We start from the raw sequence: 16,147 nt of genomic DNA, 5'->3' as shown, positions 1-16,147 counted from the left end.
ATGTTTTCCTGGTGGGTTTCCGCACTGTGCTCCGGTTTCCTTCCAAAGACATGAAGTTTTGGGGATTTGGTGACGCTAAAATGACGCTAGTGTATGTGTACGCTTGTGTTCGTTCACCTTGCGATGAGCTGATGCCCCGTCTAGGGATTTTGTTTCTTTCTCACGCCCGATGCTTGCTGGAATGGGTGCATCACTGGATTGATGGCTGTAATCACTAAACATCCTTTTCAGAGATATTGTGGCAGGTTGACCTCGGAATTTAATGGATGTTTCAGGCAATTCACAACACAGGGAAGCCGAATGTTTTCTCACCATGATGATATCTCACACTGCCACCTGGTGGAATCTTCCAGATTTACATAAAGTACGAGTGCACGTATAAATAGTAAAACGCGTAGCAGTAGCGTCCACTGGACCATACGTCGCATGAATTATAAACCTGACCTAAGAGTGGAAAGACTAAACGGCCGGAATGGCATTGTGTGTCTCCCACTCATGCACATGCCTCCCGTGACTTCATAGCACTGGAAGAGTAAGGGAAACTGCTAAGTATCTTAAGATCGGCTTGCCGCGGCTTAGAAAAGGGATCCCATATCTGCAGTTGTCTGGGCAGTAGCTTGGGGAAGGGAAGGAAAAAGGAGGGCTTTCAATTTTAGGAGAGAAGAGCAGTATGCGTCTCAAATGCTGGCATAGTTATGCGTGTGCATGCGCAAGCTGCTCGAATTTTCATAGGAATTTTGTGGGGCAGGAGACACTACACTTCGTAGACATGTCCACGTCATTGTGTGCCCATGGAGGGATGATGTTTAGCAGCTTAATTGGTCAGTGCGAGGGTGCTGAATACAAAAGGGAATTTCTGGCCTCTAGAGAGGATCTTCTGGTTAGATCGCGCAGAGAGAGAGAGATGCTTGGTAGAATATTGTCTTGCGTTTACCAAGCACTATGCCTTGTGCCTTGATTATTGTAAATATTTTTTTTTCTTGTATAAATATCTCTGGATTATCTTTGGTGGATGTATTTATTGGGTTGTGGTTAATGGTGCACTGTTTATGTTGTATATACAGTAATCCCTCGCTATATCGCGCTTCGCCTTTCGCGGCTTCACTCTATCGCGGATTTTATATGTAAGCATATTTAAATATATATCGCGGATTTTTTGCTGGTTCGCAGATTTCTGCGGACAATGGGTCTTTTAATTTCTGGTACATGCTTCCTCAGTTGGTTTGCCCAGTTGATTTCATACAAGGGATGCTATTGGCAGATGGCTGAGAAGCTACCCAACTTACTTTTCTCTCTCTCTCTCTCTTGCGCTGACTTTCTCTGATCCTAACGTAGGGGGATTGAGCAGGGGGGCTGTTCGCACACCTAGACGATACGGACGCTCGTCTAAAAATGCTGAAAGATTATCTTCACGTTGCTACCTTCTGTGCAGCTGCTTCGTGAAGCGACATGCTGCACGGTGCTTCGCATACTTAAAAGCTCGAAGGGCACGTATTGATTTTTGATTGTTTGTTTTTCTCTGTCTCTCTCTATCTCTCTCTCTCTCTCTGTTCCTGACGGAGGGGGTGTGAGCTGCCGCCTTCAACAGCTTTGTGCCGCGGTGCTTCGCATACTTAAAAGCCAAACAGCCCTATTGATTTGTTTGCTTTCCTCTCTCTTTCTGACAGTCTCTCTCTCTGACGTGCACTCCTTTGAAGAGGAAGATATGTTTGCATTCTTTTAATTGTGAGACGGAACTGTCATCTCTGTCTTGTCATGGAGCACAGTTTAAACTTTTGAAAAAGAGACAAATGTTTGTTTGCAGTGTTTGAATAACGTTCCTGTCTCTCTACAACCTCCTGTGTTTCTGCACAAATCTGTGACCCAAGCATGACAATATAAAAATAACCATATAAACATATGGTTTCTACTTCGCGGATTTTCTTATTTCGCGGGTGGCTCTGGAACGCAACCCCCGCGATAGAAGAGGGATTACTGTACACTTTTTTCTTTTTCTATATTTTTGAATATTCTTGTTTTTGGTAAACCCTCTATTATACACCATTTGGAGGAGCTGACTTGGATTACTGCGGAAGAAGACAGCTTTTTTGTTGGTTTTTGTGTATATATGGATTTCAGTAGTTTGTGTGCATTTTTCTTTTTCCTTTTCCTTCAGTCAGCACTGTAAATACTGTACATAGTCATCATTTTTGGGCTCCGTTGCATTACTGTTTTTGTGTGTCCTTTGCGGTATTGGATTGTGTATAGATATATATTTTCCGCAGGACATTGTTTTTGTTTAAGTGCACCTGTAAATAAAATCTCACTTTATTTTTGCAAAAACCCACCCCTTTTGTGTCTGTGTCTCCCTGTCTTACACCATCATCTTGGTCACGCTTGGTCCTGCCTTCTAGACACCTATAGTGTAGGCTGGCGTCCCCAATTTCCACTACACGGGGTGTCACAATCCCTCTGAAGATTTATTTGTCCTTAATATGTGAATTTCCCATTGGGATTAATAAAGTATCTATCTATCTATCTATCTATCTATCTATCTATCTATCTATCTATCTATCTATCTATCTATCTATCTATCTATCTATCTACAGTATCTGTCTGTCTGTCTGTCTGTCTGTAATAACCCTCTGTTGTATCTCCTGCAAGCGAATCGTGTTGTTGGTTATAACTATATTGATCATCGCTATTTTCATCGCTCACTCTTGCTCTTCAGAAAATAGTGTTCTTCTGCCTCCACCAGGTGGTCGTTCCTTAATTCTGGAAAATAAAATACTGTAAGTACTAACTGCATATTTAACAATAGGATGTGAAATGGTGCAGTAATTCAATGCATTTTAGACAGCATACAGTCCAATAGAGCAAACAGCTACAGTACATGTAGTTGTTTTATGTTAACAGTGTACAATATTCCAAAGTTACAGTAGAGGATAGTATACTGTATAAATGACTTATCTATTTTCCTCTCTGAAGGTTTTATTATAGAAGCTACTGTGAAGCAGCTCAGGTTTGGTTGCATTCTTTGACCAGATTCTGCCTTCGACATCCTATGCACAAGGACATGGTCAACAAGCGTTACACAAATCTCATTTGCAACCTTTTGTCTCCTTGCTCTTATTCTTCCTTGCCCTCATTCTTCCTTGCCCTCTTACACTACCCCTCCTGTGTCCTCTTCCTCTTTCTGCCTGTGGTGGTTGATCAATTTTTCCAAAACAAGTGAACTAACTCACGGCCCTTTTATCTACTGTATCTATCTATTCTAAGGCTATGACTAGTGTGTGAACAATTTTAACTTGTAGTTTTTGTACCTGGGGAATTGTATGGTAAATGTGTTCCAGCTGTGCTGACTTTAGTTAACGATATTGAAGCCAGTGCTTTCTAAATGAGCACTTGATGAAGTCAATGATACATGAAGGGATTTGTTTGTAGAATTTTGCACAAAAATTTAAATGAATGTGAATCATGTGTCAAAATAGGGGAATAGTGTTTATAGTTTCGCAGAATTAGTTTGTAGTTTGGCAGATGGCAGTATGGTTTGGGATTTTTAGTTAATAAGTTATTAAAGTTTGTAAGTGATCGAGAACAACTGTAATACTCCAAAGCTAAATGTCACATTTATTCAGAATAAATATTTTCACTGTTAAAATTTTAGTCTTTACAAAAAAAGCAGTAGTGGAAGACTACCATTAATTTGTTTAAAATATACCTCCATGCAGAGTGTTTAGCAAGTGGATGAAATTCCCTTACCATTCATTAATAATATGATTTTATTTTTAAGATTTAACAGGAGCTCAGGATGGTAGTGTTCGGATGTTTGAATGGGGTCACTCCCAACAGATCATTTGTTTCCGGCCTCCTGGAAATTCAAGAGTTACAAGGTTAAGATTTAATTATCAGGGTAACAAGGTAAATATTTTTGCCTTTTAGTTTTAATTTCATAGTTTGTGGTTTTAGTCTTTTAATTGCTGTTTTAGGGATTTTTTATATATATTTTTTTTAATTTTCTAACTTTACAGTATTAAATTTTGTACATCTCTCTTGATGACTGATGTGAACAGACTATAAACCTAGTTATACTGTATGTTCTGTATCTTTTAGCTTAATATAAAAATAAATATAGCAGCAATGATGCATTAGTTCTAACAGTAAGGAGGCTGAGAACATAATGTTGCAGATGCTATAATAATTACAGTGAATGTATTGCTTATTCTGATTATATTATTCTATCCCTGAATCTGCCTTTTAATCTGCTTATGAAGTTGAGGGTCACATGGTGTTAGAGCCTGTCTGCAACAAGAGAACAAACCCTAGTTGGGGTGGCAGTCTATCACAGGGTTTATTCGGGCACAGACACAATTCATAGTCAACAATTAACTTAACACACATGTTATTGGAAAGTAGGAGGAAATCTCTCACAGACATAGAGAGACCATATAATTTCCACATAGGCAATGACAGGGCTGGGATTCATCCCCAGAACACTGCTGTCAAGGCAGCAGAACTAACCTGTGTACTCTCCCTGATTGTATCACATCAGTAATAAAGACATTGACCTGAAATCTCAAATTGAATGATTACTGAATTTTCCCTGGCTTAGGGACCAACCCCCACCACACTGAACTCTCTGTCTCAGTGTGTGTGTTCACATTTGAAGTGTAAGAGTGAGTGTGTGTGTGTGTGTGTGTGAGAGGTGGGTGCTCCTCTGCCCTTTTCTTTTGGATTTAGGGTGAGAAACTTATAATAGCCAGAACTTATCCTTCACAACATATTCTTTAGTTACATATAACACCAATACCATAGTACTGTACATTAGCTGGCTTTGTTCTGTCCTGTAAATTGCAGTTAATCAATCTATACTTATGGTTTGAGGTGAGCGATACTAGGTTTCTTTTCTGTTCAGCTTTCTCCAGAAACGTGGAAGGATTTTTTGGCGCGCTTTCTTTTTCTTGTTCAGGTGGTCTTCTTCTTCACATTTGGTTGCACCTTCTGGTTGTGGGAGGTACTGCAGTCTTGTCTTTGAGGGTTTTCCACAGTGTCCTTGGATGCTAGCAAAGTTACACCTGCTAAATCAACTACTGATCAGTCAGAGACCATCATTAGCAAGGCGAACGCATGGCTTATGTACAGTCTCTCTCTCTCTCTCTCTCAATCAATCCTGTCCTTATTGTCCCTCAACAAGGTTGGATTAATGGTAACCTCTTCCAAACTCCAACACAGACGATTATTCTATCTTTTCAGTCCAACACAGTTGACCTCTGGAGTAAAGGGATTTCTTTGACCTCTGTTACGGCCACACCCTATCAGCTATTGATTCTGGCTATCGGCAGCCAAATTATAGCCAGGTCAAGCTGTAACATAGTGAGGGAAGAGAAATTAGTTATGGTGTTACAAGGGTTTTATAGGGAGGAATAGAGGTTGTGTTATTGGCTTCTTGGGTGCACATAAACCCATCCTCTTGGATAACCACTGGTGCAAAGTTTTGTCAGTGTTACTCATCCTGGATTTATGGTCCTTTGTTCAGAACTTCAGTCTGTTTTGCACTGTAGAGGGAGATGTCGCTGGCTGTTACATTCCCTGGCTGGAATCAATCTACCGATCAGATAAGGCTGCAGATGGGATGGTCCTCCCCTCAGTCAGAGAACTGAGTCTTTTAACTGGTGATAAGAGTGTCTGGCAACAGTTTTCTAAGCCAGGACTTGAGTTCCAGCCAGGTAAAATAGATAATGCCAGTCTGACCTACACCATCTTGCTTGATTTGCTTCATGGCAGGCACAGTGTTAAATGCATGTAGTACCATGTTGGCTTTACACCAGATGCATCAATTTATATTTAGAACCAATTGTTTTATTTTTGTGTCATTTGACTACAAAAATTCCTCCATGATTTCTCTCAAATTCCTTGTGGCTCTCAGGTTCAGGTATATTTTTTCAGACCAGTCAATCAATTATACTGTAATATGAAATTGTATAGTTAAAGGCTAACCTAAACATATTATGATGTTAATATATAGTGTAATATACTGTATACCCACATTACTTCATTTGCATGTTTGATTTTTAAATTTAGTTTGGCATTGTGGATGCAGATGGATATCTTAGCCTTTGGCAGACAAATACAGTAGGCCCACCAAAGCCGTATTTAGTAAGTACAAGCCATAATGCATTTGCTCTTCATTTGGACACTTTCCATTTGTTTTCTCTGATATATCTTTTAATTATTTTTGCAGACATTACAATGCCACAATAAGACTGCAAATGACTTTATTTTTGTGGGATCATCATCTTTATTGGCAACAGCTGGACAGTCTAGTGATAACAGGTATTTAAATTATTCAAAGGTAACGCTTGTTAATGAACTCAATGACATAAGAATGATTTGTTGATGATTTTGGATGAATTTATTTAACAACTTAATAGTATTTTTTTTTTATGAAGAGAGCAATGTCACTACCATTTTAGCACTGAAAACAGATAATTGTGTTACAGTACCTTAACCCTATAAAATACCTGGTTTTAAATGTGTGCATATACCTGATTTGTTAGCTTGGATAATAGCTACTCTGTCCATTTCGTAAAAAATGAAAAATTCTTACTATAGTAAAAAAACTGAAAAGTGTATCAATTTTCTCTTAACTATAGGAATATTTGTGTATGGGATACTCTGGTGACACCAGCCAGTAGCTTATTACATGGTGAGTCTGTTTCCTGCCATAAAAACTTTCTTTAATGCTTGAAAGTCTGTTTTCTTCAACTGACTGTCTTCTTTGAAGCTTATAAAATAATTTTAGCAGAAATATTTAGATACTGCAATTTGAATATTAAGAAGTGTTATATTTTTATGTTTGTACATATTTATATTTGCTCAACGTGAATATAACATGCTAATTTTCTGTAGTCACAATAAGGGTTAACTGTTTTTAACATTTACAGTATCTTACTTCAGTTTACCAGCAGTTTCAATCATGACATGCCACTATGAATTTTCTGCTTTTAAAAGATCAGCGTATTTTTTTCTGACTTTTGACTATGATTTCAGCATTTCTGCTTTGCTTTGACGAAATATATGATTGTGTGTCTCTGAGTTCTTTCTTTGACTTCATAGAGGCATGGTAGTACAGTGGTTGGCACTGCTGTGGCACAGCTCAGGTCACCTTTTTGGGCACAATAATTGATCCAGTATAGTTGGAAGACGTTTCCTTAGCCCTCAGGGACATTTTAAAGATGAATGTACCATTATAATCCAGTCAAATCTAGTTCAGTTAGTCCTTCCCCATTAACACCAATGCATTTCACAGAGTTTGGCAATATTCACAAACACTCCTTGACTTCTCAGAACTCGAGGCAAAGCAAACACTGTGGAGTTCACTCATCAATATTTTTTCCTTTGTTATGTATATTTTAACTTCCTAATAATAATGTTTTATGTTTAGTTAATGTAAACTGCTGCATGCCATACATTAGATTACTGTTTTTCAAGTTCAGTAATAGGGGATGACTGCAAGTTTTTATTTTGACCGATTACACAATTAGTACATCATTATTACTTTTAATTCATCTCATTGTGTAGTTATTGGGTATAAAAATACTTATAAGAAATTGCTAAATATTTATTTTCTTTGCTATAGCTTTAAATGCTAAAATTTCCTTTGCTGTTTTATTTTCAGTTTACCATTTTCTAAAGAGTTTGCCAAATCATGTTGATTGGCATTATGTGATACAGACCCATATGCAAACAATCTTGAATTCTAAAGGGGAACAATGACTTCATGGCAATTTTTTGTCTGATCTTTAAGTTTCTTACAAATGAGCAAACAAACAAATATGACACTGATGTAAATTTTCACTTTTCACGGTTAATGTAGCAAATTATAAGGAAAAGGGGGAATTAAAAAGAACAGGGCAAATAAAACTTGATGTAAAGTTAATAAAATTTTGGCAAAAAAATAACCATTTCAGAATTTCTTAGAATAAGACCATTAAAAAAGATAATATTATTAAATAAGCAGTGATATCAGTTAAAAGTAAGAATGATTGGAATAAAAACTCAGTCACAGAGGTCCTTAGGACTGAACTTGGGAACCACCACATTAGATGATAATGGTGGAGCAGAGTACACACAATAAATCAGTCATCGCACAAAAATAGTGGTGTAAATGAGAAGTCAGATTATTGATGGTAATTTGGATTTATTACTAAATATCACTAAAATATCTCTGTGCATATTAGAGTTTATTATATTGCTTAGGCAGGTGAAAATATTTAACAGGCTTTTAATTGGAGATAATCTTTTGTTTCTTTTTTTGTTTTCTTTCAGCCTTTACTTGTCATGACAGTGGGGCTACTGTGCTCACATATGCTCCAAAGAATCAGCTGTTGATATCTGGAGGAAGAAAAGGGTTTATCTGTATATTTGATTTGCGCCTAAGACAGCTCCAAAAAACATTCCAGGCTCATGATTCACCAGTCAAGGCTGTTGCTGTAGATCCAACTGAAGAACACTTTATAACTGGATCTGCAGAGGGTAATATGAAGGTGAGCAAAATTACAATGACATCTTAACAATTACTTGTCTAAATATATGTTACCATTTCTCATTTTGCAGGGAACCAGAGCTACTCTACCTGTTTATTTTTGCTAATATCTGAAAATACTGTTTTAGCACATGCATTTTTTATAAGGGGTTTGGTGCCCTGCTATCCATTGCCAGGCTATGATTTTTCAAAAAAAAACAAGTGCATTGATATATTGTCTACTAACATCTGTTGTGTTGATGTAAATATTTGAGATAATGTCACAGACATTTGGATATTTTTAAAATATTGGGCATGGCAAACTCTGTTTCGATTCACTGTTGTTTATTATAGCAGAGTTGTCAACATAAATTAAAGAAAACTTCACTTTTGCAAAAATGCATCTTCCACCCCAGTGCAAGAGTGAAAAGGGTACCATTCACCCACTCACACCAGACTAACTTCCAGTGTGTATCTTTTAGGCCAGCCAGCAAGCACTTGGGATGTGGCTGGTAATGACAGTACATAAGCAGTAGTATTATTGTAAATCATTAATGCATATATGTGAAGAAATCCACACATGTAAAAAAAAGTGGCATTATGTATTTTTGTCCTTGTTTGTCTTAAATCTGAATTACTTGTGGGCACAACAGAACTAGATATTCATTATCAGGGTATATGTGCAGAGTGCTGGAGAACTGCTGAACAATATATAGTGTGTTTGGTAAAATGATAAAATGAAGCAGACTTAGATGTCTTTAAACAGGATAGCTGTCTATATATATAATTCACTAAGCCGACAGAACAGGCAAGACAACCATGGGATACGCACGATATAGCCATGCCCTCCAACTCACAGAGACCCGCCCACCAACGTTAAGACGATGGGATACGCTGACAACTCACAGAGCCACGCCCGCCAACTCTAAGATCATGGGACGAGAACGCCCGCCCGCTTGACTGTTACCAGCGTATAAAACCATTGCAGCTTTTAACTCAAAAACTGCAACAACTCACCAAACGTGTAAAACCATCGCAGCTTTTAACTCACAAACTCTCCAAACAAGGACACCCTGTCTCTCGAGGCATTCACACTGCCGGAAGACAACCATGGGATACGCAAAAAATAGCCATGTCAGTCAACTCACAAAGCCCAGCCCACCAACTTATACCCACCAACTGGAGCACGCGTCCACCCACGCTCTCAAGGCATTCACAGTGCCTGCTCATGTGCCCGGACGCAACAACTCACCAACTCGCTTTCGTCTCTGCTACAGTACACATGCACCACTAAACCACGTTGACTTTTCAATATTCTTTTCGGTTTCGGCTGCATTTCTATATATAATCCACCAAGTCGTCCGACCATGGGATACAAACGACAGAGCACCACCCAACAACTCAAACTGATACAGAGACATGCCCACCAACTCTAAGAGCATGGGACGAGAACGCCTGCTTGCCTGCCCGCTTGACTGTTACCAGCGTTCACCGCAATGTACTGGAGTGTAAAACCATCACACCTGCTAACTCACAAACTGCAACAATTCACCAAACACCGCATCAGACGCTTTCTATATCTAAGAGGATATATAGATACTCATTATTCCCCGGCACGCGTCCACCCACGCTCTCAAAGCATTCACAGTGCCTGCTCATGTGCCCGGATGCAACAACTCACCACACACAAATTTTGCTTAATTTGACTCAATATTACAGGGCCTATTCAATCGTTTGGAATTTTTAACCTTCTGGGAGTGGATCTTAGATAGCTAAGACCACCCATATCCAATCAAATATCAAAAAATTATCATAATTTTGAAAAGCAATCTTGAAATAGCATAAAACCACACTCCACATGACCGTATTACCGATTTCACGTTTTTTCGAAGTTTTGTGAAAAAGAGTAACTTTGAACTCTATCCAATTACAGGGTAAACCCCTGCCCTCTGTCATGCACATCTTCAAGTCTTACTGATCATTTTTGCTGTAAAGACACCTATTGGCTTACTCTTTATCATAAGTGTGAAATTTCTAAAAATTAGTATTTTTTGGGCCTTGAGGGTCAAAATGTAGGGGTAATCTCAAAAAGCTTGATGTCTTGCACAACTAGAAATCAAGGTGCATCTACTAGTATATTGTTTTGGGGGTCTTCTCATACTGTTGAGTCAGGAGGCACGGCACAAAAAAACTGAAATGATTTCAAAGTGTTCATAAGCAAAGAATCAAATAGCAAATAGCAGCAAAATAGTGGAATGTCATGAACAATACACATCTGTTTTCAGCAACTATATCTTAAGTATCAACAGTCAATATGAAAACCATATTAAAATGTAAATTCTAAATAAATAAATATAAATACCAACTTGGCATAACAGAATAATTTCATTGGACATCTCATGACACTAGTTGTGATTTCATTTCTACCCTTTTTTTTTTTTTTATGAACAGGTTTGGAGTATGTCTACATGTACACTAATCCACAATTTCCTCAATGAACATGCTCGGCAATCTATCTTCAGAAACATTGGAACTGGAGTGATGCAGATAGAGGCTGGTCCAACAAGTCACATTTTCTCTTGTGGAGCTGATGGCACGTTGAAAATGAGGATCCTACCAGACCACTTTAGCATTATAAATGATGTCTGGAAGAATAATGTGAAATTTATTATTTAATTTGATTGATGAAATGGAAATCTGGGAGATGTAGAAATTTTCTTGAAGCACTGATGCCTTAAATCAGTTGATGATGATAATCATTATTATATAACTGTTTAAGCTTTAAAATAACTTTTTTGCTGCTGATTTAATTTATTTATTTAAAATGAGATCAAGAAATAGGCAACTTAATTAAATGCATTCAAATGTAAGTTATTAAATCTGTTTGAAGATTAAATTTAACAGAGAGCTGCGTATTTGTCTTATTTTAATGGACTTTCTGTGACTTTATGAAATATCAGTTAAAAAAAATGAGTCCATCATTGATGTCAGATCCCAGTGTCTAGTAATGGTGTGTACGCACTTCTATTTAAACATCTAGAGTTTACTATTATGATTTGTTGTCAGCTTTGATTGTGGCACTATTAGATTATTATTTGTCTTTTTATAAAGCTTGAGATACCTTGCAGAAATGTTGATTATGATGGATTATTTAAAGATATAAGATGGTAGAAGACTGTATCTTTGAGAACAAATGAAAAATATAAAGAGCAAAGTTAAAGGAAGAAAATATATGAACTGAATAAGAGGAGGCATGTGAAACAGTTTTAAAGTGAGCCTTATAACTAACTGGTCTGTTTTTAGTACAATTATATTTATTTATAATGAAAATTATGTTTTTTATTATTTTAATTTAGTTTAAGATTTCCACTGAACATTCTGTTTTGGAAGTTTGAATTTAAAAAAGAATATAATATAAATATTGTTAATATATTAGAAGAGGTTTGTTTGTGTGCCAATACAGTCCCACAGATTTTTAGCCAAGAGGAATTTAGCCTGTGAATATTATTCATTATGACTTCACTATATTTTCTTTTCATTTATTCTAGCACAGTGTAAATAAATTACAAATCTATCTATAATATATATAAAAAGTCAATACATTTTTAAAGAATTATTTTAACATTTTGTGATATTATTAACACTGCAAAATGTACTGGTTACACATGTAAAATTTAAGTGTATTTTTGTGCTCATGTTTTATTTGAAAGTAATTCATTATTTGTGCTTTTAAACAACATTGAGAAGCTTCATTTTTTGATCCCCATGTTGGTTTAGTTTGCTTCTTGTATAAACCACTTTTTTGCTGCCAGTATATTTTTACTTTGTTCTTCTTATCTAGATCAGTCAGTTTCCCAATTTAATAAGTTTATATGTAAAAGGTGCAGTATATCATGTATAGCATATAGTTTTGGCTAGACAATGCACTGTTGAAAGCTTTATTATATAATTAAACAAATGAACTTATGAGCAAAATAATCGAAGTATTTAATATGATATATTGAAATTAATGTTCAATGAGCAGATTTTTTGAAAGTAGAAACTTATATTTGTAATATTTAAAAGGAAACACAAGGTAGATAGGTAGGTAGAAATGATAATTGTTACAAAGGGCTTGCTTATGAACCTCAGGCTTTTAGGCTTCTTGTAAATCCCACTTAAAAATAAGTTTAATTTGTATATTTAATAGCTTACAAATATTATAGCTAACATTAAAGTTTGTATGGGAGTAAAATAAAAAAATAGTGTTTATTCATATATGCTAAGATTACAATATTTAAAATAAGAGTCTTTTATAAAGAATTTGTTTTTGCAGTTAATATGGTATGAACATATATTAAAATAAGTTGTAACAGTATATAAAATATTTGTGAACCTACTTTCTTCTCTTGATTGATTTGTACAAATATATAGGATAAGAGCTTTATAGAGTGATGCTATAAAATTCTGAAAAGGTGCTGAACCATAGCATTAAACTATTGTAGAATACTTTAGTTTTTCATTTTAATAGTGCAATGTTGTAAATGCTAGATATGTACAAAATTTGAAATCACATCCATTTAAATAAACAGTTAACAGATTTGTTATTTTTAAATGTTGTCTTTCTTTGAAATGTAATGATGTGAAGGATGTGATCTCCATTTATATTACAATAACATTAATATCCGGTTGGAATTTTTCTATTATCAGTATTTTAGTTTATTATAATCTTAGTTAAACAGACTAATGAATCATTGATTTGAGTCTTGTTTGACATCTCACCAGTAACTGTGGTGCTCTGTACTTAGACTAGTGAGAACAATTTTTAGTATACATTGTATGAACATTGAGTCTCTAAGATAATATGCTGATTATGAGATAAATGAAGAGTAGATTTTTGTCAGGTAATTGTTTTCTATGATCAGTGGATTTGTTACTGTATAACTGAAACCCTGACAGCAACTTCTCGATAATCATTAAATTGATAGTTTAATTTAAAAAATAATTAGTTAATTCAATAAATTTAGTATGATTAAAGGAATGATACCCTTTAATTATTCACCTACAAATTCATTCTCAAATTGTTAAGGCCTTAGTGTTTGTCTCCATTCTTCATTCACACTATATATATTTAATAGTTCACCAAAGCATTAGAACTTTTACTAAACGCTTAAATTCTCAAACCCAGTTATTCCATTTCTGGTTTGAGAGAGGAAACAGCCATGACCAGAGCACCATTTCATACCATCCACATAGTACTCATTCTCACACACACACGCACTAACTCACTCACACTGTGGCCTGTTTAAAGTTGTCAGTTAACATAGTCTGCATATCTTTAGAGACAAAAATCTTCAGTAAAAAGTGAATGAAATGTAAAAATCAAAAAACACTCATATACTTCAAAATACATTTTCTAAGTCAGTAATTTATGAAAGCGCCTACATCATTAAAATCAACCTTTTCAGACTTTGGGTAAATATTGTCTGGCTCATCTTCACTAGAGACTCTACACACCACCTCCTCTCTCACGGTAAGCAATTGTGCTGCATCACACCGTACATAACCCAAAGCTACACAGGAATAGATTTAAAACAACAATGTTAGTATCCTGGAATGGCTTAGTCAGAGTCCAGATCCCAGTCTATATGAGAATTTGTGTCAGGACTTGAAAAAGTGGTCCTGACAATCCCCATGGCAACCTGAGACAACCTGAACAGCTTTACAACAAAGAATGTGGAAAAATTGCAGTGTCCAGATGATCACACAGACCCACAGTGGTAATGGCAACCAGTCATGTATCTACTAAATGCTGACTTGAAGGGGGTGAATACTAATGCTACCGTTTGTTTTGTGTGTAATAGTTTGTAATTTATAATCAATTTAGACTACTTTGCAGCTCTTTGTTTTAACTTAGCATGTTTTTCATTGAAGGCATTGTATAAAAAAAAAAAAAAAAAAATGCAGATTCAGTGTTTTACAGCAATAAAATGTGAAAACTTTTATTGCTTTCAGGGGGTTAATACTTTTTATAGGCACTGTAGGTACTGCATCAGTTATTCTAGTCTTAAAGTTTCTCATTAACCCCATACGGGCTTAGTCAATCCATGATTGTTTACACACTTGTCATATTTAAGCAGCCTCGGAGTAAAATTATTGAAAACAACTATCATACCTCTATAAAAAAACAAAGAAAATCAGCATCTCTGAACGAGAGGTTGTACAAGCAGTACAAAGCAAGAGAAGCTACATGAAAAAATGTTAAAAAACATTAGGGTTCCGTATCTGTAGATTAAATATTTAAAATTACATATTTGAAAATGTTATTAGCATAATTGAAATGAAAATATTCTTTTCAGTTGCCTAGTTTTATGGTAAATGCACTAGTTTGTGAATGTCATTGTTGACATTATGTTTTCAGTAGCAACGTGAGTGGAGTGAAACATATTTGGCAACAAGCAAAACATTACAAGAACATATTTCAGAATGGTAAGTGCAAAACTTTTTTTTTTTTTTGCCTGGAATATTCATTTATATTCAAAAGTATATTAAGTTTTTGGTTTCCAAAAGCAAAGCTTCAGCTTTTGCAACTGGTAGAACTCACCTAACTTTACACCTCAGTCCTACTGAAAAATTTGCTCTGACCCAGGTGATTGATGGCACAATATAAGTGGACATAAATATCATTGTCATCTTAAAATGACTTGCCAGTACAATGATGCTATGGAGTGATTTGTAGTTTATGTAGTCAACCTCTACTGGACATAGCAGTGCAGTTAATCACAAATGAGTGTAATTCATTGCACATATGATGTTTGCAAAACCTAAAGAACATTATCTAATATTACTGATAACACACTTGTTAAGGATAAATGTATTTTACTTAGTTTCACTTCAAAAAATAAACTCTTTGACTAAAAAGTATTCAGGAGCGATTTTAGTATAAGGCATACTCTTCAAACTTCCCAACACACACTGGTCTTTCCAAGATTCTCTGCATTGCTAATACTGCAAAGACATGTGACGCATGCAAGGGAGAATGAGCTAATGCAGTGTTTGCACAGTGGTTATTAATTTGCCTTGGGTGCCAATGGGTCTATCCTGTTCTTTTACAATCTTTGTACTGGTGATATAAATGCATGTTCACTGTGCTTTCATGAAAGGGTATGTGCTTTCTGATCCTAAAGGACTGTTTATGTATTGAATGTAGCCACAAACACTTGTGTGGAATTAATCAGTACGAGTACCAGACATTTTACTTGCAGATACTCATTTGAAAAACTTTTACCTTTTCTAAAATGTCAACATTAAAAAAATAAAAATATAGAACCTAAAAATTGCTCTGCAGTTAATTATTGAAGCATGCAGTGGAACCTGTTTTGTAATACTGTATATACATGCATTTGTTGTAGAAATGTTACTGTTTAATATTAGATAAGTTATAGTTATGACATTTACATTTTCAAGTAAAAGTTTGGATACTCCTTGCCAGATTACGTATTTTGTTGACATTTGAAGTAAAAATAGTAAATATAACTTCGACAACAAACTATGAAAATAATATAGATACTGTACTATTTATTTAATGAAATAAAAAAATGAGCAATTGTGACATTTGGGCACCCTACTAAGTCAGTTGGCCAAAATCACAGCTTGCAAACATTT

General features: G+C 35.6%; 1 protein-coding gene across 8 annotated transcripts in view; it reads left to right on the top strand.

Annotated features, from left to right (window-relative positions):
• The window catches only part of LOC114654142 (Dmx-like 1), a 343,530-nt gene extending 330,433 nt beyond the window's left edge, over positions 1 to 13,097 (top strand). For all 8 annotated transcript variants that reach the window (XM_051929967.1, XM_051929968.1, XM_051929966.1 and 5 more), the window contains 6 exons: positions 3,773 to 3,900; positions 6,061 to 6,135; positions 6,221 to 6,312; positions 6,633 to 6,685; positions 8,308 to 8,525; positions 10,955 to 13,097. In XM_051929967.1, coding sequence (XP_051785927.1) covers positions 3,773 to 3,900; positions 6,061 to 6,135; positions 6,221 to 6,312; positions 6,633 to 6,685; positions 8,308 to 8,525; positions 10,955 to 11,179 — 791 coding nt within the window. In that variant the 3' untranslated portion in view covers positions 11,180 to 13,097. The remainder of the gene's footprint in view (positions 1 to 3,772; positions 3,901 to 6,060; positions 6,136 to 6,220; positions 6,313 to 6,632; positions 6,686 to 8,307; positions 8,526 to 10,954) is intronic.
• Positions 13,098 to 16,147: the final 3,050 nt, after the last annotated feature.

Source organism: Erpetoichthys calabaricus, chromosome 7, assembly GCF_900747795.2.
Source record: "Erpetoichthys calabaricus chromosome 7, fErpCal1.3, whole genome shotgun sequence".
NCBI classification, from domain to species: domain Eukaryota; kingdom Metazoa; phylum Chordata; class Cladistia; order Polypteriformes; family Polypteridae; genus Erpetoichthys; species Erpetoichthys calabaricus.
The sequence above is the reverse complement of the archived record's forward strand: the minus strand, read 5'-3'. Positions and strand labels throughout refer to the sequence as shown.